Source organism: Anarhichas minor, unplaced genomic scaffold (genome assembly GCF_050575085.1).
Source record: "Anarhichas minor isolate MPS153535 unplaced genomic scaffold, ASM5057508v1 ptg000002l, whole genome shotgun sequence".
Lineage (NCBI taxonomy): Eukaryota > Metazoa > Chordata > Actinopteri > Perciformes > Anarhichadidae > Anarhichas > Anarhichas minor.
In genome coordinates, this window is record NW_027466448.1 from 8,277,200 (window position 1) to 8,301,468 (window position 24,269).

Consider the following 24,269-nt stretch of genomic DNA (forward strand, 5'->3'; position numbering starts at 1 on the left):
CCGGGCCGCCAGCGTCTGCATCCCAAAATGTCTAATCTTGACATTCAACTTGTGCTTTTCCTGAGGGAGCCGCAGCCAAACAGAGCAGACACAAAATCTACCATCACTGTGATCCTTTTGTTAGTGTGAATCTCTCTAACTCGCTGTAATCAAGGCCAACGCTGCAGGTGTGATGGACCCGATTCAAATCCCTTCAGTCAACTGAATTCGTTTGTTAACAAGCTTGTCCCTGACTGCTCATCTGAGAGAGCTTTCACAGCGAAGAATACACTTTTCTTACAAACAACATCTGTGGCAGGAGGATGAAAATGTCACAGATGACATCAAATCTCACCTGCCAGACAGTAGGCACTCATATAATACAGTTGCACACTGCAGTGCAGGAACATTGTAGCACAAATTGTCCTTTTTCAGGCTCTGGACCTGCGTGGACGCAACAAGACCCCAATGAAAGCTGAAGGGGGTGATTATGAAGGCGTGTACCAGTGAAGGTCAGCATGCTATCAGAGCTGCGTGTCTTCTCTGGCATCTGTGCTGGACTCGCGTCTCTCTTTTAGGCTGCTTCTGTGGACAGGAGGCTCTTCTGGGACGTGAGCCAGAGGGTCTGAACGAATCAGGTACCTGAGAGAGAGAGAGAGAGAGAGAGGGCAGATAGAAATAGGAGATATGCGTGTGCATCAATTGTAAAGAGTTGCCACATGGGAGCTCAGCGTTCAGGAGCTTTCCCAAACCTATTTACATATCCAGTAGACACAGAGCAACATCACTATCAATTTGGAGTCGTGTTTTTGGTCATCCGACACAAATACGCCCAACATTCACTCTCCTTTGAGCTTTGTTTTGGTCTCCAGCGACTCCTGGGGGAAATATCTGGCTCTTTAGTGCTAAATGTTCATTAGCTAGTCATTGACTTTGTCTGCCGGCTGTTGTGGCTGTGAGTGTTTTTAGAGCTTTATTTTGCCTGCTGGTTAATGAGTAAACAAAAACGATGAGTTAAAACATGTTAAAGCTCTGCAGAGAACTGCAGACTCAGGTGACTATTTTTTGTCCCTACAAGCGATTCTATTTACACTACTTATGGTCATTTCATCGATCGATAATATAAAAATATTGATTAGTGGAGCTTTGAAAGGATCAGTGTGTAGGATCTAATGGCAACTAGCGGTTATGTTGCAGAGTGCAACCAACTGAATACCCCTCTGCCCACCCCTCCCATCTATTGCTAGTGTTTGGTTTGTCCGCTCTGGGCTACTGTAGAAACGTGCAACATGGCGAACTCCTTGAATAGAACCAGCTCCCTATGTAGATATGAAGGGCTCATTCTAAACTAACGAAAACACAACGATTCTTAGTTCCAGATGATTATGCACTAAAGAAAACATAGTTATGAATATTGTTTTCCCATTTCTGCTAATTAATCCCCCTAAATCCTACACACTGGTCCTTTAAGTGAAGTGTGAATAAATGATAATGGGTAAAAGGAAATTGTAGTGACAAAGCGATGCTTTTTGTTTACCTATCCGTATTCAAGATTCATATCAACTGCGATGTTTCCTGATGAAATGTGCAAAGCATTACACATGCAACAACTCCCACAAATAAGACAGCCTTGACAAAGCTGAGGAATAAACAGTGGCAGTAGCAGTGGTGACTCAAATTTCACAAGATTACCATTTGCACTAAACAGCACACAAACCCACACGCACAACACAAAGCTTACACAACGTCATTGAGCTCCAGCCTGGTGCTAGGAGAAGGGTTGATCAGGACGTAGGACAGGGTGTTCTGCTGATCGTTCTGCTCATCTGAAACAGAAACACCATCCCAATCAGCAAACTGGAATAGTCACATCTGTGTTAGTATAATCTCAATAGGGTCCTAATTCATCATTACCTTGTAGGTATCCCAGATTTACTCTGTTCATGACGTCGCTGGCTGTCAGATTAGTTAGGTCTTCTACACACAACAGTTAAATAAAAAATAAAAAAACAGACCAACTTTTAAGCAGAAGAAGACATGAACGTTTGGGAAAAGCAAAGCTCAGAGCAGTTTAAGATGTGTCCATCCTCACCATATCCGGAGGTGGGGAGGCCCAGATGCCTCATGCGGTTGCGGACCAGCTCAGACAGCTCCTCCCTCTCAGAGCGCCGGTAGAGGTTGAGGCGCTGCTGAGTGATGCGCTGGGCGTGGTCCTTGCTCGAGTCCCGGCTCACTCCCTGCCACCTTACGCTCTTCTTACTCAGACGTCGTGCCCACTGCATGCTCTTCTTCCTCAGCAGGGGGTGATCCGATTGGTCGTTGCTGCGAGACTCATCGCCCTTGTCCTTGGTGTCCTCGCAGTCGTCAACACTGACTGACACCTGTGACTGGGGCAGGGGTCCAGGAAGTTACCTTTACGGCCGGTATGTTCTTCATAATAACAACTAAACTTTATTAACTATTGGATAGATTGAAGGGGAATTTAGCACAGACATGTATGGCCCCCAGAGGCTAAAGCCTAATGACTTTGGTCATCCCCTGTCGGTTTTCTCTAGAGCCACCAGCAGGTCAACGTTTTCACCTATTCTGTGAATTATTTGAACAGCCTCTAAATGGATTGGCACACATTTTTTACAGACATTCATGGTTCCCAGATGATTCATCTTAATTACTTTGGCGATATCTTACCTCCCCCCTTGTGCCACAACAAGGTTGACATTTGTAGTTTTGAGTTAAATGTCTTGGATCGATTAAACACATTCTTGCATTAAAGCTGGATATTTAGTTTGACACAATGTTCAGCATCACCTCAGAGGTCTCACCTCAGAAGTCGGGAAACCGTGGGATTCTGTCCGATAGATCCCGATAGGAATTTCGGCACTAGAGGAGCAGAGTTTCTGGAACAGTCTGCCATAAGTACTAATCCACAGATCTTCCTCTGTTACTTTCATCTGGAACACGAAATAAACGAGTATACTATTAGTTAGATAAACCTGAACATGGTACTGTATCAGATCGTTTCTTTTTTTTTTTCTATCTAACTCACAGCACAGAGGAATCCTGATCCTGGAGTGGTGTCCAGCCCCAGCAGCAGCCTTGCAATAAGGATCATGTAGTCCTTCACAAAAGACTGACATGGAATCACAAAAAAAGCACGTTTTTAACTTTATAACCAAAAAAAACAGTAGATATTAAGAAACTTGGGTCATTTTTCTATCAAAGACTGAACACAAGAGGGCACTTTTGGTTTGTGCTGGTACTGCTGCTCCGTTTCTTCAGGTAACACTGTTTCTCTGCTGTTTTGAAAAGAGTTATTTGAGGTGCATAGCTGTAGGTGTGTATACAAACCTGATACAGCAGAGTGTCCAACATGCTGATACTGAACACTCTCCCTGCAGCGAAGGGTAGGCGAAACATGAAGGCCAAGTTGGAACCTTTATCACGCTCTTTCTGTGGGGGAGAGCCACGACACACACAAAACACACAACTCAGTCACTTTTCTGACTGTAGAAAGTCAGAAGGAAATGTCAAACGTAATAAGAACAAGAAGACTGGCTGCAGAGATAAAAAACACCATCTTCTACATCTTCTCTTCACAATTCACGAATATAATTCCTACTATGCAATTGACTGCGAGCCCTCTTGTTATGTCTAACCTTCTCCAGCTTGGAGAGGGCCAGTGAATAGCAGTCCTTTGCTCTAAACTGCATGAATCTCATGTTGGATGGATGAGTAAGCTCTGTGATAATGCTGAGACTGGGAAACAACCTGGAACGAGAGAGGTGTGTGACATTAAAAGAGAGTCAGAGGATGAGACTGAGACTGAGCGTCACGATCATTTTAGCAATCTGCTTTCCAAATGCAGGCTCAGATGCACACAATGATGTTATAAAAATAAAGACCACGTCATGATTAATATGTGATAAAACATCACGAAAAAATCTGATGAATTACCTGAACATCGTTTGCACATTGACAATAGTTTTGGCATCAGCCATGTAGTCCTCCTCGGCACTCATTGTACTTTCTTTATCCACAACAACCAAATTATCAGCGTAGATAATGCCACACTGCAGGAGGCTGTCCAGACTGAAACACACACACACACACACACACACACACACACACACACGCACACAATCAAAACAATGAGCATTACAACAGCAAACACCAATTTGCCTACATGCTGCACATACAATTAAACCAAAAGAAAGTACAAATTCCTTATGAATATGTTTAAATGAAAGGATAACTGTAATATATACTAACATACAATTATAATGAAAAGCAGGAGGTTATATGTCAGTCTTACTTGTCTATGGTCCCAGCCATGTAGTAGACCATAGGAAAACAGCAGATGGCCTCAAGAAAGTGATTATCTGGCCTACAGGAAACATGATGTATGATAGAGACATTTAGTTATTTTTTTACTCCAAAGCACACAACACATTTAGAAGATTTGTTTTGACATGAAATGACACAAGAAACATTAAACTTTGCCACTTACTTGGAGAAAGCCTTGAAGATGGGTAAAACCACACGTAATAATAAATGTTAATATGATGTAATGGTTTCTGTGTTTGTGTTTGTGTAATATGAAGATGTTGTTCCCGGCAAGCTTTTATTATTTCTCATTGTTTTCAATAACCTCAAGGTAAACAGCTTTGCAGCACCTAGTGGTAGTTTTTGGTGCGATACAAAGTGCACAGCGTCACCTGACCTCGCAGGCAGGTGTGCTGGAATAAGTGCACCGTGGAAGACATCACAAGGATACTGACATCAACTGCCGCATGTGAGTAACTAATCAAAGGACGGCGCTTTCGTTATGTTAACGAATTTCGACTTAGTGAACATCAAACACACTGAAAAAGACTTTATATCTGCTTTAGGAACGTAAGTGTTTAGTATGTGATGATGTACAGTAACAGTAAGTACCGGGTCCTCAGGAGCTTCTGTGGACTTTCAACTCCCTACTTGGTCTTTATGCTGAGGGGTGAGTCCGTCATTTGCTGCTTCATTACTGCCTGAAAAGAGACCCAAGGCCGTCGTAATGCTTGAATTGCGCATCAGAGTGTGTGGGTGTTTGTATTTGCGTGACAGCGCTAAGGGAGGGAGGGGGAGGGAGAGAGAGAGAGAGAGAGAGAGAGAGAGAGAGAGAGAGAGAGAGAGAGAGAGAAAGAGAAGAGAGAGAGAGAGAGAGAGAGAGAGAGAGAGAGAGAGAGAGAGAGAGAGAGAGAGAGAGATTATTGTTATGTTTGTATGAGAGTCCAGAGAGCTCACATGTGGGGGCTGAAAAGGGACACATCAGGGCTGTCGATGAAAGCCTGCTTGGTGTTCTCCAAAGAAATCATTTTCATCCTTTTCTCCCCCTGTAGCAACATATATCATTCAGGTTCAAGGGAAAGCAAGTTGCTATGGTTACTGTCTGGAGCTACAGAGTGCAGCGTTTTTTTTTATTTTTCTTTGTCACCTAAAACACACCGTCACTGTGAGCGGCAGCAGTGACCTAACATCAGGACGGACAATAGAGTTCCACCTCCACAGCCTTGTCTTTAAGTGATCGGCTGACGTGAGCTCTTTGCATGCATTATGTTTCCCAGCGTGAAATGTTCAACGACAGAGTGAGGGTTGAAAGAACGAAACGATGCGTGTGTGTGTGAGTGTGTGTGAATGTGAACTCACGGGTTATCCAGCAGCAAGACAATGGGGTTGAGTTCTTTCCTGGGTCTGTAATAAGCTCTGAGAGGCACTATGAAGTTATAAAGGCCGTTCCCTGCGGTCTCAGCAGACACAATGATGAGCTTGTTTTTAAAACCGTAAGCCTTAGCGTCCACAAAGCTGTTGTGCCTGCAACCCTGGATAAGGAACACAAAAACAGGTATTTTAGGTTTGCTGTGATGTGACGGACAAAGAGAGGTGGGAAGGGATGGAAGTAATGATGGAGGCAGTGTAAGAAACTAAGTTGGAACGGCGACTGCCCACCTGGTCCAGACGTAGGCAGCAAAACGGGGCTTTTTCAGCCAACAGATGGCACAAGGTGGGCGAGCTCCCAATGTACGGAGAGTTAGGGGGATAACCTTTCACGTACCTGCAAACAAATCCCAAAAGAAGCATGAATGACACATTTCATGGAAACCAACTGTGTGTTTTCTTGTTGTAATTTCTTGTACTAACAAAAAAAAAAAATAATAAAAAAAAAAATAAAAAAGGCTGATGCGTGTTTCCTGGACTTCTTTAATTCATTCATGTTACGTTGGAAATTAGCGGTGCACTCAGGTTCAACTGCATGCTGGGTAAAGTATTCACAGAATGATGACAGACAAGAAAATATGTCTGTTTGGGTCGAATATTCTGGGAGGTTGCGTGATGGTAAAGAAACTAGACTCAATTGGATTATGCATGATTGTTGGCTTGATTTGCATTTTGCAGGTTTAGCATGTATTAAATGACTGAGGTTTCAATTATTTTAGGCTCAACCAGAAATGCAACAGCATCAATTAATTGAACTGACTGTCTGTAAAACTAACAGCCAGTTAATATAAAACATTACAATAAAAAAACGTCTCCAGGTGTAGATAATATGATTATATGCTCAAATAATAATTGATAAGTAGTATTTTAGTTACTATTGCAGTTTCTTGAGATGAAGCAAATTGTAATCACTTTACAGTTTAAATAATCCATGTTAATATATTATATAAATGAATATAAATAATATAATTAGTTACTTACAAATGTAGTTTTCAGCACAACAAATCTAACTTCTATGGGCATTTATGTACAAACAGAGACACAGAAACCTTACTCAGTAGATGAGTGGCCTTTCTCATCTATGAAGACGGAGTCATCTTCTGATTGGTCACTGAGGAGGTCACACGGCAGAATTGAGGCGGAGTCGGCGATCTCCTGAACCGGAGCGATGCTCGGCCGGCGGCCCCCTGTTCCATTCACTATCGGTGGGACCAGTTTGTCACCTGAGACGTCAGGCGGACTCGTATTCTGAAGATCCATGGCAACAGTGCCTGTGAATTACATTCGCCCGAGCGTTAAATCGCACATAAGGAGCCAGCACATCAAAGTCATCAATACCGTCCAGAACTCTTTCATCAACAAGAGCAGCTAATCACTCTCTCACCCATGCTCGCTATGATGCTGTGCACAGGAAGCTGCGAGGGTCCGTCAAAGAGGCCCCCGGTAGGGCGGCCCTTCCTCTCCTCCTGGTTGAAGATGAAGGCGGAGTTCTCCTCCTTGGTGATGTTGATGTAGTAGCAGGTGTCCGTGGCAGCCATGATGTGTCGCGGGCCGGGGTTCAGCAGGATGCTCTTGTTCTCTTCCGTCTTTATACCAATCAGACACACGCCGTACCTGCCCGTCACATGCCTGCTGTTAGCATACACTTGAGAATATCTGACAACACATTCAATTTAAGGCCAAGGAATGGCCATTAATCAAACAAGATACATTGTTAGTTATCTAGCTTTTGAGGCGATGCAAGGTGAGTTTTCCCTTCAGAGAGAGCCCCTGTTTCCCCATTTCCAGTCTTTCTGGCTAAGATAAACTAAGTTGAGCTATGCTAAGCTAACCAGCTGTTGGTTGTAGCAAACTGTAGCATACACACATCCCAGACTCTTGGCAAGAAAGCCAATACGCATAAAATGTCAAACTATTTCTTTCAACAACACCAGAAGTGGTGTCTGGACATGCAAAACTTATATACACATTTTGCTGCAGTGAGCTGAAAAAAGGTCTCTGGAATGTGCATCATATTTGACATCATTTTTTAGCTGCACAAAAACAGCTATGACCCAAATCAAAAAGTTAGATGTTGTTCATTTTGCATTTATTTATCTGCAGAAATAAAGAACAGTTGTGCACTGCTGCTGCACTTGATTATACAAGATGATACCCCTGTAAATGCCTCGCTATACTTTCAACTTGTCAGCATCTGAAGAAGATGCTTTAGCTTACATGTCAACTCACTTCTTGTGAGCATGAAAGGAGGCGTATGTAAAGCTTTTGCCGTTATACTCTCCAAAGAACTTGCTGTCACACACTCGGATGTGGTAGACCTCGTTGCCAGAGCAACATCCGTACATCCTCTGCCACTGCTCCGGAGACTGTTGTCCTTCTCTGCATTCATTCAGGGGGAAAAAAAACAATCAAACAAACCACGGACCAGTGAACCTGACCCTTTTTTGAAGGGTCAGGAAATTGCCTCGTGTGCTAATCTTGAACATCTATTCCGGATCCATCTCTATTGCACAACTCTCTCGCCGCGTCCCTGCAGAGCTCTCGGGGTCTCGTGCCCTTAAGTGTCATGGGATCTCTGATGAAAGCAGACATCTTGATCCGTGTGTCAGTCACTTGCATTGTCTCTAATAGGCCCATTGTAATTACCCCTGATAATTACTGTTTTTGCTCAAGCGCTTTGATGGAGTTTTTAATGGTATGCTTAGAACAACCCTGAGGTTGTGGTTTACATACTTGCTTCTTAGTACTTATTAACATTTACACAAGATGACTCATAAATATTTCACACTCCAAGGCTTCCATACTGTAACTCAATATATAAGACCAAGCGTAATGCTCATTATTACCAATATCTCTTGGTCCCTTTTATACCTATTTCCCACTCAACCTCCCCGATGAACTGCATGCCTCTAAATTCATCTTGTGCACTAAAGGACGCCCACACATGCAACGCAAACATACACATACTCCCTCATACACAGTCGGGCAACTATACAATACATATTCATGTACAGCTTTTGTATTAATGTGTGCAATCTAAAAGCCTGTTCGCTTTTTCTCGAATAAAGATACACAAAAGCTTCGCTTTCTAAAGAGTTTTCAGGAACACAGTAGGAGCTATTGCCCTCTTATTCCCCATCATTGTGGTTTCCCTCAGCCAGCGACATCAGCTTTTAAAATTGATCAATTTGCATGCTGTGAAAACTAATTTTCCACCAGAGAGTTTTTCACACTGTTTTCCAAAGAGCAGTGAAAGGCCATTTACTGTGGGGTGCCGCCTGGTGTCTTTTTTTCTAGTTTTAATGCACTTTTACCTCTTGCTGTTTTCCACAATGAGCTAGTTTTGAACTTTTGTCTTGTCTTGTGCTCGGGCCTATTCACCCCTCTGTGCCAGTTCAATGGACACATCCATATGCATCAGCAGACATGAACAATGTGAAGAATTTTGGACTTTCTGACTGAAAATGCATGCAAGATTACTGACCGTCCGCGGGAGGTGTGCACAAGGAGCGTGACCAAGGTGGAGGTGGCAGGACACACACAGTTGAGAGCCAACATGGCGTACTTGAATTCCTCCTCACACACAACATGATCTGAAAAAGGACCCAAGTAGTAGAGAACATTTTATCACGTGTTACACAGGAATGGTGCTTTATAAGTGAGAAACAAATCTTACAGCAATAGTTCAACATTTTGGAAAATATGTGCTAACTTGGCCAGAGAGCAAATAAGCGTTTCACTTAAAAGTTTAGAAACTCCCACCTGCAAATTTGACATGGAACTTATTTTCAGGTTTGAGTATCTGGACATAAAGGGGGCAATTTGGAGCAAAGTCCTTCACCGCCCAGGCTCTCAGGATGGTCTGATGGTCCTGTGGGAAAACGGTTGAAGATAATGTAATTTCACTCTTGCTTTTTCAATGTAATCTCCTTTAATTAATTGGTAATTGTCTCCATGACCGACAGCATTAATGATGTGAGTGTTTGTAAACAAGTGAATGACAACTCATAATTGGTAAAGAGTTACGGCACAGAGTTCATTAATTGTTGCTCTTCTTACCGCGGCCATGCGATCCACCTCGTTGCGACTGCTTAGAATGAAACAAGCCTCTGCGTCATCCATTCTGCCGCAGCGGGAAAAGTGGACAAATAATAGAACAGGTCAAAATACATGAAAAACAAAGGTAAATTATTTAAATACAAAACAGCTGGTTCTTTGACCAGTCAGAAGAGACAACAGCAACCTTTTTTGATTTAATATTTCATGTAAAGTTGCCTGCATATAGACAAACACACAACGAGCGACTTGAAATGCTCTGCACTGTATGTGTGCTGTAAACGTGGAGCTGTTTCTGCATATGATTAACACAGACAGGAGGGTGCAGAATGCAAAACGAGTGTGGGAGGATTTGAAACAGTGCCAGACGCGGGATGTAAGCGCCACACACACCCTGTCCTCTAGATTTAATTGCTCTATCCCAACCCTTTGCAAATGTTTACAGTGAAGTTATATAACCAATTTCATCAAAGTAATACTTTGGTGTTTGCTATAAGCTGTTCCATACATTATGGTACAACTGTTGCACAGGACTATGTGTTTTTGTTTGAATTGCACTTTTATTAAACTGAGGAACTCATAAGAGAAAAAAAGAATGGTCAAATGTGAGGCCTTTATGTGATTAAGGCGACGGAAATAAACCTGACGATGCACAGGTTGACAGGTTGACATCTGCGTTAAAGTTTTCCCTTTCATGACTCAAAATGATCAGAAGAATGTGAGGTGAATCATGTTTGCTTTTGTCAGAGAAAGAGGTCCATTTAAAAGCTGAGTCTTTAAAAGAATTTATCACAGCTTGAATGAATAATTACGATGTTGTCTCAGTATGAGGCAACACGATTGCTCTGACAGGCCGATTCCCTCAGACAGGAAAGAGAGAATATTTGGGCGACATTAAGGAATGGAAGGACAATAGAGATGTATGTCCTGCTGATGGTTTGAGGCAATTATTTATACCTGCATAAAGTGCAAAAAATTTAATGTTAGCATTCAGTAAAGAGAATTTGTTCTGGAACAAAGCTATGCAGCTAGTGGGCATCAAAGGAATCCATAAAGTAGTCTTTCCACTAAAGCATCAGCAATATCAATCAGTTCTGCACTCATGTAAACATCTCCCATCCGATCCTCCTGCCCGTAAATGATGCAGAATGTTCAGTTTAATCACTACGATCTGTCATCCATCTGGTAGGCCTTTTGGTAGCAGAGATATTAAAAATAAGATGATTTGTTTCACCTTTAATTATAGCAATTAGGCAGATCAGTGTAATTACAAGCACATCAGCAACACTGCAGCAACAAGACTGAGTCTACAGCCACGCTAGCAGCTCTGTGAGGCTCTGTGATTCCATTTAAACTAGTACACTGGGTGCACTGGCCAAAATCTGGCCTAAAATATGTTCAGAGGTTGACCCCACATGAAGCCAATGTCACCAGGGCCTAGCTGACCTTTACTGGACTGGACCTGAACTTTATGTTTGCAAATGTATGTGTATAGGTATGCATTAGTATTTATTTTGTTGGGTATCATATCAATTTTACTTTAATCTGGACCACAGCGATGGACCGACCGACAGTCAGACCGAAGTTTAAGTGTCACTTACTTGGCTCTTAACAGGTCCTGGTCTTTGAGAACGGATCCTTGCAGATAGATGACCCTTTGAGACCACAGAGGGATCTGCAACACTCTCCGCACCTGGAGGTCCATTTCACTTGGGCACAGGATCACCACATAGTAATCCTTTGAGATGACACAAGAGCTACTTTAGTATCCACTGTGGAATGCACGGATAGACCAATTCACATCCTATATATGTACTCTACAGTATAAAAATGCATTATTTTGGATTGTTTTGTACCTGCAGTCTGGGATGGGCATAGAATTCATTGAGAAAATCCATGAGCAGGTCTATCTTTAGTGCACTGACACACAGCACTACATGTTTCTCTGTCTGCGCTCTGTGGCGGCTGTAGTTCCCTCCAGACTTCTGTCTCTCCATCCACAAGTACATCAGCTCCTCAAACTGACACACAGCAAAGTAAACTGAGTAAAAGTCACGAAGAAGCATTCAGACGGTACCAAGGAATATTTCAGCATCTTCCTACCTGCAGAGGCAGCACCACCAGAGCTACACAGATCATGATGACGACCAGCAGCTGGGAGGGCCATATGCGGGGAGTGACGTCTCCAAAGCCAACGGTGGAGAAGGTGACGATGCAGAAGTAGAAGGAGTCGAAGAGGGAGAGGTTTTTGCCTGCTCGCTCCAGGTGCTGGATTCCACACGTGCTGCAGAACAGGTCAGATAAGCCACGTGTACAAACACACACGATGCCAGCATTTATGACGCCCATGTACTATTCACATAAAGAAGTAATAGGCTATCTAATTTGTCAAAAAGTATAATAGAATGTATCTATATGTAATACAGTTGTTTGCGTAATTAAAATGTATTGCAAAAATAAATTTATTTCCGATAAATTTTTGGTAATATAAAGGAAGTTCCTCTAAAGAGCCCTTCCTTTTTTAAACCCAAATAAAAATGGTTTCATTATTAATTTAAGTCTGTTTTCCTGTCGAAAAGAATCCCATTTTTTTCTACACTCAAGGTTACGCTAGCTCAGCATTTGTAATTAATTGGAAGTGTAACACAGATACACAATTCTTTCTTTCAAGGAAACTTCCAAGGAAATTATTAGTAATTTATGGACCTAAAATGTAAGTGTCACAAACATTTCCTGTCACAACGTTTACCAATTTTCCTTATTGCTTTTATAATGCTGAGATTGGATAGCCGCTACCTGATGCTAAGCTACACACTATATGTACACCATCATATATATTTCTATGGTGTTGATACAGATAAAACATTCCAACTTCCACAGAGAGGTTTAATTCATAAAGAATGACGGAAAAGATTTGACAAACAGTTAAAGAAAAACTTTAAGAAGCAGCCTCACCCAGTGAAGACCAGGCAGAGCAGGGTGCAGATGAGAATGAGGACCTGGTTGAACATTGCTGAGTTGGTCCTCTGAATTGCTCTGTGGACATCATTCTACCCGATAACAATAGCATACTTTAACATATGAACTATACTCATAGAAAAGAAGGACATAAAGTTGCATCTATCAAATCTTTTCTCTGATCATTGATGCCAGTTCTGTCAGGAAGCACTCACATCATTAGTTTAGATATGAGAAGACATTATGCTCTTGGATGCTTCCTGTTGCAGCAATACAGCTGAGCAGCATGAAATACAGAACAACGGGATAAAATGCAGAGAGGCTTGCAGACAATCCCCCCAGTGGGAAACCTCCAGGGTGCTCACAATCAGAGCAGAACCAAATCTGGGAATGATGCGTTGTTGTCAACACCAGCTGCAATACGACTGTGAGCATGAAGTGTCTTGCCTCAACAAAGTCATTAAAATGTTGATCGAAAACAAGTCATTAACAGAAACAATTGAAGTTAATGCTTTTCACTCACGATCATGTTCTCCAAAGCACACTTAGCTAGCCAGCAGTTGAGAAACACGGGAATGAAGATGTTTCTTATTGAGGGCCAGAAGATCTGAGGAGAAAGTGAGACATTTCTCTACTCATTAATAGATAATATTTCATACATTGTTTCTTAAATCTGTGAAAAACAAAGACACGAGTCTACAGCTAGGCTAGCAACTGTGCTGCGGCTTTGAGCTAACTGCTAATGCCAGCATGCTACTGTAACATGCTCTCACAATTACAACACTGACATGCTGATGTTTAGCAGGTCAAATGTTTACCGTGTTTACCACCTCAATTTAGCGCGTTAGCTACTTTCTTTGCCAACTAAAACAAGACATATTGTATATATATATATATATATATTAATATGTCTTGTCTTGTGGGTCAACCTGCAATTTGTATACTTAACACCAGTGGTGGAGTGTAACTAAGTACATTTACTAAAGTACCGTGCTTAACTAGGCTACAATTCTGAAGTACTTGTTCTGCACTTGAGTATTTAATTCTATGCTACTTCTACTTTACTACATCTCAGAGGAAATGTAAGTCCTTTTCACTCAAGTACATTAATAACTGTAGTTACTTCACAAATTTGGATTATTAATCAAAACTATAAATCAACTAATAAACTATGATTTATTATTATAGGTCAAGTTACCCAGCAGTATATTTAGTAGCTCCACTTTTACCAGCTGCAACGTTAGTGATATACACATCAATAATTATAATCCATTGATACAATATGTTCGAGCTACTTTAAGTAGCATATATTTTGATGCTAATACTTTTGTGCTTTTATTGAAGTAAAGGTTTGAATGCAGGATTTTTACTTAACTAAAAGATCAGATTACTCATTCCACCACAGCTTAACACACAGTCGTTATTTCTATCTATCTAAATGCTTATTATTCACTTTTCTGTATTCAATAAGAGTCTGACTCTCAACAGATCTTATGTCCTCTATTCTTGAAGGCTAATATTGTAAAAAAATAAAAATAAAAATAATATACAAAACTGAGTGTTGGCGTTGCTGTTGTTTACATAGAAAAAGTATGTGGTTAACTAGTGGGAGATGAAGAGTATTTCACTCATGGTAAAAGTTTTACCGTAATGATGAAGGGAACTGTGTTGATCATCTCCAGAAGAAAGGACACCTGGAATATCTGCTCCCAAATGTTCCCCTTAAATAAAAAAAGATGCAGAGACTTTCTAAGAGTTTTACCTGTGAGCACACAATAGACAGTGAGTCACTGCAGTCAGAGATGCAGATCTTAATTGTAGTCTGTCACTTTCCATGACCACTTAATCCTTCACCTCAACCAGATCCTATAATTATCATCTAATGTAGCTGTGATAAATGGCTTTGTCTAATTACACCACTTATGGATTGTCAATCTCACAGACTGTAAGGGACTAATGCGCAGACTGTATTGCTGACATGCTTGAAGACTCTGTGTATTTGTTTAGTGTCTTACCTTGTAGCTCAGATACATCAGTAGCATAGTCTCCAGGAAGCTAATGATGGCTACAATCACCTGCGCAAACCGAAACAGGGAATAATGAACACAAGCTCATGAATTAATAACAACAGAGATAATCCTCTGATAATTAAATCCGCGGTGTTTTCACCGTGTTGTCAAGCGCCTGTGCTCACATATTTAATCACCTCGGTTCATATACTTCAGTTTATAAAAGTTTTCCTTGTTTAAAATACATTTTTATTCTGTTGTGACTCACTTGAATGGCCCAGACAGGAACTTTTCTGTCCACCCAGAAGATCAACTCCCTGCAAGACAGAGCGCACAACAGCAACCCCAACCATAAAGATCCTCTACCATCAGTCAAGAATTGCATTATTATCTGTTTTTGTACCGTCAGCGAGAGATAGATACAGTCACAAAAAGACTTGCAGATGATCAAGTTGTCAGCTGTTGTAGCTGAATGTCGCTCTCACCAAAGGATAATTTTCTACTAAAGGGGCCCTATTGACAGAAATCACACCTTCTGCTACTTACCAGTTAATTTCTCTGTCCTGCACTGATCCGTTCCACTGGCAGTCAACACTGCAGAATAGTGAGGAACAAAAAAAAAAAAAAAGTTATTAGATTAGATTTTACATCCATCATGTTAAATCCTCTCCTCGCGACTGTCTGGTACCTAAAACTGAATGTTTTCTGACCTTTATTACGCTTACCGTTGGACCAAAAATGTAAATGCATTCATTTAAAGATGTCGATTGATGGTTGTGTAATTTCCAAGAGCACTTAAAACAGCTGCATTTGTTTAATCTCTTTGCACTTTGTGGGCATTGTATTGCCATTGCTTCATTTGTACCGTAAGTGATTCCGTTGACAATAGACAAACCATTTGATGTTGCCACTGGAAGCGCTTTGCTGTCCCGCGCTGTGACCGGGGTTATCTGTAACCACTCGGATGATGTACAGCAGACAGGTGAGCAGCTTCAGGGAGAAGTTGAACACACGAATCCGAAGGCCTAAAGGCAAAAGAGGGACCCTTCTTCCACACAAATACTCACTACAAACAACACTACAGCACCAATGGGATTAATCGTTACTGATAAGCAACATCAGTGTGTTTAAGTAGTTACATTTGATGATTTACAGTAAGTGCGCCACAGTGGTAATTATCATTAAATCTGTGGTTGTTATGCAAGACACATGTTCCTCTATGCATCTGGTTCTCATTAGGCACGACATTTGTCGGTATTGCTTTTATTTAGTTGACTTTTATTGGAGCCTTTCAATTAAGCAACAGCCAATTCAGGTGAGTGAGAAGATGACCTGCACCACCCACTTACTTGATCTTTGGTTTTTGATGAAGAAGAGCTTCAGACGCTCCTTGAAGGTGTTTTCATTCACATAGAACTCCACCTGCACCCTAACAGGGAAGACAAGGAGAGGAACCGTCACACAAGAATCAGCAGCACAAACAGAAAGAGCCACGCAAGAGTTTTTCAGAGCAGTTTTGAATGTTATCATGTTTTACACAGCATGAGTATTCATTATAATAATCATCTGCCCGAGGAGAGTTTGGTAATTATCCGGCTCTGATTTTATTTCCCACTTGAAAAGACAGGGTTGAACCGTGCAGAACTTTTCTGCATTTCAAGCGCTCCTTGAGCACACAGTCATAATAACTGTATATAAAAAATATTAGGCTGACGGGATGCGAGATTAGCTGTGGACAGACACACACACACACACACACACACACACACGGCCGAACGCATAATCTCCCCACAGGCTTTACGCCTGGTGGAGATAAAATCATATTAAAAATTACAATCCTATATTTAGACATTTTGCTATCATGCAATTTCAGAATAAACTGTGAAACAAGTGACAACAAACTTTCTTGTTGAAATAAAGTAAAATAAGGTTTCCAATCATGTTATTCTTCAGGCTATGATGCACATAAATTAGGTTTTTACGTGAGCCATCAGGAGTAACTTTCTTGTGGGTAAAGAAATACTTCCTCTTATTTGAAAAACCAATAGTAGGCTATATGTTGGATGTTGATTTGTAAAACAGATCAAAGCCCAGAGGCAGAGTCAGTCAGAGAGAATGAGCACAACTCATACGGTAGCTTGGCAACACACCGAAAATCTTTACAAAGCCTGTTATAGTCTTCACAGTGCTGCCTGCAGAAGAGAGTGCAGAGACGTAAAAATGAATAGACAGAGTGCAAGCATGAGGGAGATTAGAAGAATTTGAGGACGGTTTGAAAGCCTGTGAGGCTGTGACCCTGCTGCTGCACTAATCCCAAGTTTCAGCATGTGGCTGAAAGGTTCACAGTGAGAAGCAAAAGGCAGTGTGGGTTGTCGGATGCGCGGAGATCCTTCGGAGTGCACTGCTGCAGCTATTTCAAGTCTGCACGATGATAAAGCTGCACCAGAGAGACGAAACAGAGGAACACTAATGATGAAATCTGAAAACAGCTGTCACATCTGGCCAGCAGCAGGGCAGAGATGGGCTCTGGAGGTGAAGGCACTTCAACTGAGGGTTGGCTGTAACACAGAAGGGTCCTACAGATTGCTCTCTGTCTGTCTCATTCCTCCACCCACCCACACAAGTAATGACCCTTAATCAGCTCCTGTTGAGCACACAATTACTAGGAAAGGAGGTCTGACATTAGTCATACTGCGCGTCACATCGACGTTTCAGGCAATAAGGCGCTCTGGGAGTAATTAGATCTGGATTGGAAAAGATCTGCAAGTGCAATCATCTTGCAGCTCTGGAACAAGCCTGCTTGTATCAAATCAACTCACCAGGAGGTGTTAATCAACACCAGAGAACGACCTGTTGCTCTCAATGCAAATAGGGCAAAATAAAAGCAGTTTGTCTGATCATGAAAGCATTTTTTGTTTATAGAGCTTAAACAATTCGGTCGATCAATTAGCAGATCAACAGGAACTGGATTAGTATCGATGGATTCGTCAGTTGGCAGAAAAGTATTTTTTTAGCAACTATTCAAAAAATGGTTAATTTTCATTTAACACTTCTGTGTTAGTAAACTGAATATCTTTTTGGTTTTGGACTGTAGGCTGGAAAAAATAAGCAATAAGAAAGAAATGCAAATTGTGATCAACATTTTATAAAGCAAACTATTAATTGATAAATTGAGAAAAAAACAACAGATTAATTTATCGTGGAAGTTGTTGTCAAATGATTTCTATTAGAGCTGAAACTATTAATCAAAGGCTAGAAAAGTTACCACAGTATGAAATATGCACTTATTTCTCCTTCAATTTTCTTTGTTTACAAAAGTCAGTGGTTGTAGCTTTTCAAGTGCGAATATTTTCTGGTTTTCTTTTCGTGTTCAATGGTAGTGAAAAATAGATATTTTTGAAATGTTGGTCGCTAAAAAACAAGGCATTGCAATAAGTCTTCGAAATCCCCTTTCCCTCTTTTCTGACACTTAAAGAACACAACGATTAGAAAATGAACCGATCATCACAATCGTTACTTTATACCACAGCAGTTATGTTAATTAATACAATAAAAAACGTGAGTTTCAGGTCACTCTAAATGAATAAACACGCAGGCATTTCTGTGCATCTCAGCAGTTTTTGGGCGCGCTCATATTGGTCAGAGCGAGCGCTTCCTCCATCGTCTCTCTGGAAATGTCTTGCATAACTGCAATTGCACAATTTGTCTCCGTTGAAAAAAATAATACCAACGATAAAAACGTCTCAAAGTGCAGTAGCCTACCCTCGCTTCCCATTCAGGGCGTCCAGCGCCACTCCACTGACATTACCACTTAAGAGGCTCCGTGTGGCCCTACCTCTGCCCGGCATCAGCCCCAAACGGGTCCGACCTCCACGTCCCCACGGTCGGATTGCCCCAGGTTGGGATGATAATTCTCGGATCCATTGCGCTGGAAGACACCTGTGGCTGCGTCGTGCAGTCAGATTATAAAGCTTCTTGACCAACGCGCCTCCCGGCAGCTCTAAAACAACACGGCGCTAAACTGTGTTGGTCGATGAATTAATTTTGGAGGGAAAACAATCCAAACGAGCAACAATACAACGCAGCTACGTAAAAAAAAAAACGAATTCAAGGACAAATCTGTGTTTGATTAATCATTTATTGTGATGACTGAAGTGCTTATTGGAATATTTTTAGAAATGTATATAATCTCTCTCTCTCTCTCTTCCTCTCTCGTGCGCGGGCCTGTTGCCACAGCAACGTTGCTATGACAGGAATAACCCTAAATGATGCTGTTGCAGAGTGGTCCTCTCCAGCAGCTCCAGCAGCTCCTGACGAAGCTGCAAACATTCACGGTGGCATTATACCAGAGGAATGTATACGATGGATCCGCCGCAGAGAAACCCTGATTTGTCTTCATTTATGTGTCATCTAAAGCCTTCTGGTGTTACAGCAACAAAGCCCGTAGTCAGTGCACTGTCTGTCTTTCTGCTCGTCTGTCAAGAGGAAGCTCTGCTGGTGTGGAGATTTCACCGTCACAACTGACAGACGACTGCAACAGAAAGATTCTCTCTTTTTGGATTTGAGAAAAGGCAGACAAAAAGAACATAGAACAATGCTCTCTCTCTCTCTCTCTCTCTCTTTCTCTTCTGAATCCCTCCCACCTATTTGTCTTCTCTTCATTTGAAGAGTCTGAAGTAGTAATTTATAGATGACCTCCGTGAGTCAGTGCTTTTGGAAAATACCGGAAAAGGCCACTCCACTTCAACCCCTTTTCGCCCACGCTGGTGGAGCCACTCAACGCGGCTTTCCGAGTTATATGAGAAGACCCCCAACGCCATAACTCCTGTCTGTAAAATACGTGACATTTTCACTTATGCACTACGCATTTATGTATCGCAAAGTTTATCTCAGAAAGGCTTCAAAGACATTTTAAAAGGAACAAATGTGATAAACAAAGTGACTTGGACTGTAGGTGGCAGAAAGCGGAACAACAGATGAAAGGGAATGTACAAATGAAGGAGTGGGCCTGAGAGAAAGACTGCACCACTTCAAATATGGCCGATAGTTTGACAATACTGTGTAAACATGTTTCTGTGTGTTTCTTCTCAAGCATGCCTGACTTTGAGAAGGCAACCTTTGACAATGGATGATCCCTGGGAAGATGTGACCAGTGACATTTAAGAGTTCGCAGTCACACACACAAGCCTGCAGGCTGACCGCCGATAATCCGTCACCTCTAACAACTTTATCTACCAGGGACAGAGGACGGCTTGATTTGCAGAAAAAGAGCAGAAAAGTGATAACAACCATCTAAATAGGAGCTGAAAATGTAGACAGCTTTATGGAGGAGAGAAAACAGTGGTTGTTGCAAGGACAGCTGGGGAAAGGTCACATCTGACTGAAAGCATTGGCAGAGCTTGTTGTTTTTCCTCGTCGAGTAGATGTGTCAAATATTACAAACAGCATTCGCGATCTCAAAGGTTTGCTGCTGCTGTAATCACATCTAAAATTACATTTGATCATCACTCTCCTGAGGTCCATCTGGCAGAACCCAAGCTTACATGCTGAATAAATATCTTTAGGAAAAGCAAATAGCATATAACTAACTGCTGTGGATTGTTAAAATGCAGCCCTCTTCCAGACCACTGCAATAACAGAAAAAAGGGACAGACGTGTTTTTCTTTTTCAAGTTATTTTTTGACTTTCTTTGTTTTAAATGCTTAATTCTTGCTCTAGCACAGTTTTGAATCCCGAAAGATGAAAACAAATGATATCAGAAAAAAAGAGGACTGTTACGATCTTGTCTATTGAGCTCGGATGCTGCAACAGAGTCGAACTGAAGGTAGAAGAGGAGACAGTGAAGGATGAGGAAAGCTAGATAACAGAGGGACTGATCTCATTTCAAATTCTTACTGTGAAATAGGTCAGAGTATTGTTGCTGAACAATGTGTTTCAAGTCAGACTTTTTAAAGTATTTCAATACATTCTTGTGGGAATGTATCAAACACATACACACACACACACGTAGCCTACTTCACAAAAAACATAGTGCTTCAGAAATGTCTTCTTTTTCAGCACCATGGACAGAACCCTCAACTCTGCCATGCTTCATTACCTCTTTCCAGGCTGAAGATCTCCAAAGCAAACACCTCTGACACCATATAACCGGTTTAGGAAGCACTTCAAACTGTGCTTTTGTATGTTCTTGTATATTTTAAGACTACCAGGGGTAGACGAGGTAAACACTCCATGCACAGTGACGTGCCAAAAAGGTGGGATTGAATGCTAATTGGGGTATTTGTCAGCTGTAAAAAAAAAAGAAAAAATGCCAATTTTTCTAGATCCTGAGATAATATCTTTAAATGTCTCGTTTTGTCCAACCAACAGTCCAAAACCCCAAATTATCTCATTTACTATCACTATCTAATGAGGTAAAGAGGATGTTTTGTTCTTAAAATTAGACTTCTTAAAAAATGAATCGATCATTAAAGTAGTTGCCTTTTCATTTTCTGTCGATGGAGGTACATGGAAAGATTGTGAGAAGCTCAGCTATTTAAAAAATAGAAATTATAATTTGAACCCAAAACAAATAAAAAAATCCACTAATTGCGTCAGCTTCAACAGCTGAACACTACAATTTGAGAAGTGCATAAAAACTAGTCAGCAAGTGAGCAGAGACGTTAGCCATCAGTTAGCTAAAGGTAATAGATAAACGGTCAAAACAGCTAAACGTTTTGGATGAACAGGTGAAACAGTTACTGAATAAATGGTTGAAAGGGGTGCTTGAGTTATATCTGATGGGACTGTGGGGATACATCTGAAAAAAAGGTCACTGGACTGTGGTAACAGTATTGTTCACAGTATCTGATAGTTAAACTCTGGCGTGTCTCTCACAACTTTCCCCTTTGGACCGTCAAAAAACCTGAATGTGATGTTTCTGTCTCTGATCGTGTCAACACAGCGCTGATCAACATTCTTGATTACCTTGGTTACCATTCCTCCTCACGTCCTCACTGCTGCCTACCTGTCATCGTTCTGGAAGCTCTGGTCCCCGAGCAGCAGGTCTCTGAAGCGGAAGCGGAGCGGCAGCGGAGGCACCTCCTCACTCTCCTGCTCCTCCATCTTAAGAGTGGAGATGTCTAAGATAACCCCGCTGCTGTTGGTGTTGGTCTGGAGTGGTGCTGGAGAGGAGCTGGAGGACGGAGAGGAGAGGAGAGAAGTAAAGAAGCAGAAGGGGAAATGAAGGGAGAAAAGGAGGCAAAGTGCAAAAGTGAAGGGAGGTGGAAGGGCAAGAAATGTGGAAAAGGAACGTAGAGCACAGGGAGAAGGAGAGGATGCAAGGAAAGGAAACATGGGATTGAAACGGTTAGGTGGCGGACTGATACAGAAGTGCAGAAGAGTATGCGTTAGAGAAAATAGGACAGAAAAAGTATTTCACTCTCCGCAGTGAGCTTTGATGACTAATTCGTCGTTTAGGCTTCAGCTGTCTGTTGGCAGCTTGTTCTGTAATATGAGCTGCTCAAACATGTTGAAGTCAGACAGACAATAAAAAGTACAACCAGCCAACATATGTTCATCTAAAACACTAAGCATACCAACTGCTTTATTACAATGCAGATGCATTTAAAGTGTGTTTACCTACTTCTGTTTAAGTTACGTAGGATCCTAGATTCCAGACACAGATTCATCTTAATATCAAATCATAAAACGTGTTTGCATATTATCTCTGTGGTTACTCATCACAGGGAGGTGTAACAGCTGTATTTTATTATTCAAATTAAGTGTGAGTGGTGTGACATTTTCTTGGTTGAAGACAGGTGCTTTTTTACAGTCTCTTCCACTGAAGAAGAAGAAGAAGCTAAACACATAAAACAATCCATAGCGAGAGAGTGTAAAGCCCTAAACCTCTCTTTCCATCATTTCTCTGCTCTCCTCTCCATCACTGTCTGCCTGTTTGCTCTAGCCCTCCATTAAGCTTGACAAACGTATTGCATAAAAGATGATGGCTTTATTTCTCATGTGGTTTGGTGAAACCCATCCATCTAACTAAACCAAACACAAGCCAACGGCAAAGAGCACCAGTCTCATAAAACGCAGTTGAGCTCACGCGTCATTAAAGACATCTGAGTGAACAGAACGGAGAACGAAACATGCTGAGTGAGAGCTTTTATGGTTTGACCTGGTGTGTAATTTAACAACACATCTGTTCGTCTTCTGATGTACTTTCAATATAGAATTTTTAACACAATATGTTTTGTTTTTTAATTGAAAAGTAACAAATGTTCCATTAAAGAAACACAGATGCAGAGTTCAACACATTACAGCATTATTTAAAGTATTATTTATAGTAATGCAGCTATGTCTGCAGTAGATAATATACCGAAAGCTGAGACAATGAACAGCTGAACGGTGATGACAGGAGGACATGAGCAAACTGTAGGGATGGAGCACTGGGAAAAAAACACTGATACAAACTAAAGATCAGCACGTTTACACACAGCACCAAAACTAACTCAATAAAAAAAATATTCAAATGTCATCACACATAAAGATATTAAGCACTTTTCACTGTTTTTTTTAATTTTATTATTATTAATCAAAAGCACTAAAAGTAAGTTATTTGTCACTATAATGTGATAGAAGTTTGCCTCCTTACTTGTTCTGGTCGGTTGCTGCTCGTCTCTCTTACCGTGGCTTGTGGTCGTTCACGGTCCCGTCATCGTGCACAAATGTCTGATTCACGTAACATTCACTGCACATTTTGGCCGGAGATCCGGCGCTGCCGTCGGACTGGAGAGCTGCGGTGGTCGGCGTCGAGTCCCCCTTGACAAAGTCGTCTTCCTGGGTTAATTGCATCGGAGGGTGTTCTGCCAAAAAATGGGAGTGTACACCCGGAGAGAAGGACGCGCTCCTCTAAAAGCCCGGCTGATGTCTCCCTGTGTGTTGGATGGATGCACCCCCCCCTCACCTACTCAGGTGCATCTTGGAAGTTTTTTTCAGCCGCGTCGAGCTGCAGCTAACCCGCTAACTGATTAGTTCAGCCTGCTGCTGGCAATGAGGCTGACTGTGGGAGGCACAGACACACCACCGGATGACCGGTTTTCACCCAGCTTGGCTGTCAGAGGGGTAATACTCCCCCTGGCTGATCTTGGTTGGTAGGTAAGTAAGTAAGTAAATAAGTAAGTAAGCAAGTAGCAAAAGTTCAGTCACCGGCACAGGCAGTTTTACAGCCTTTGTGCCACGAAGCCAGACTGAATCAATCTGAACCAATTTAACTTACTGTTAATACTCGATGCTGATTAGACATGTCATGTAGAGGGTGTTGCTGGTTCAAAAAAAACATGAATAGCCCAGGTAGGGTTTGCATAATGATACATAAAGTTCTGAGCCTTGTGGTGCAGGACCTGATGAAGCTGTCCCCGAGCCTTGTGGTGCAGGACCTGATGAAGCTGTCCCCGAGCCTTGTGGTACAGGACCGCTTGATGTTGTCCCTGAGCCTTGTGGTGCAGGACCTGATGAAGCTGTCCCTGAGCC

The 24,269-nt window shown here is 41.7% G+C and overlaps 1 protein-coding gene across 1 annotated transcript; it reads right to left on the reverse strand.

Moving 5' to 3' along the window:
- Positions 1-503: 503 nt before the first annotated feature.
- Positions 504-23,591, reverse strand: kcnt1a (potassium sodium-activated channel subfamily T member 1a). Its single transcript, XM_076102797.1, has 31 exons — positions 23,425-23,591; positions 21,760-21,927; positions 16,103-16,182; positions 15,649-15,778; positions 15,300-15,347; positions 15,022-15,070; positions 14,760-14,819; positions 14,391-14,465; positions 13,268-13,351; positions 12,742-12,836; positions 11,890-12,070; positions 11,643-11,807; positions 11,388-11,524; positions 9,790-9,853; positions 9,493-9,601; positions 9,215-9,323; positions 7,960-8,109; positions 7,115-7,344; positions 6,785-7,001; positions 5,962-6,067; positions 5,662-5,834; positions 4,292-4,363; positions 3,934-4,068; positions 3,636-3,747; positions 3,328-3,429; positions 3,026-3,109; positions 2,802-2,930; positions 2,072-2,366; positions 1,894-1,956; positions 1,721-1,805; positions 504-621 (listed from the first exon to the last, which is right to left on the reverse strand). Exons 1-31 carry the CDS (start codon positions 23,589-23,591, stop codon positions 504-506), a joined length of 3,792 nt encoding a protein of 1,263 aa, XP_075958912.1.
- Between the last annotated feature and the right edge of the window lie 678 nt (positions 23,592-24,269).

Bases quoted from the DNA above. Each gene is read 5' to 3' on its own strand.
- kcnt1a (XM_076102797.1), bottom strand. From the start codon at position 23,591: ATGCAATTAACCCAGGAAGACGACTTTGTCAAGGGGGACTCGACGCCG. The intron at 14,820-15,021 runs GTGAGTCACAAC...CGGTTTGCGCAG, and splicing joins TTCCTGTCTGGGCCATTCAA to GTGATTGTAGCCATCATTAG. The intron at 4,364-5,661 runs GTGAGTTCACAT...TGTTTCCTGTAG, and splicing joins GTCTTGCTGCTGGATAACCC to GCCAGATAATCACTTTCTTG.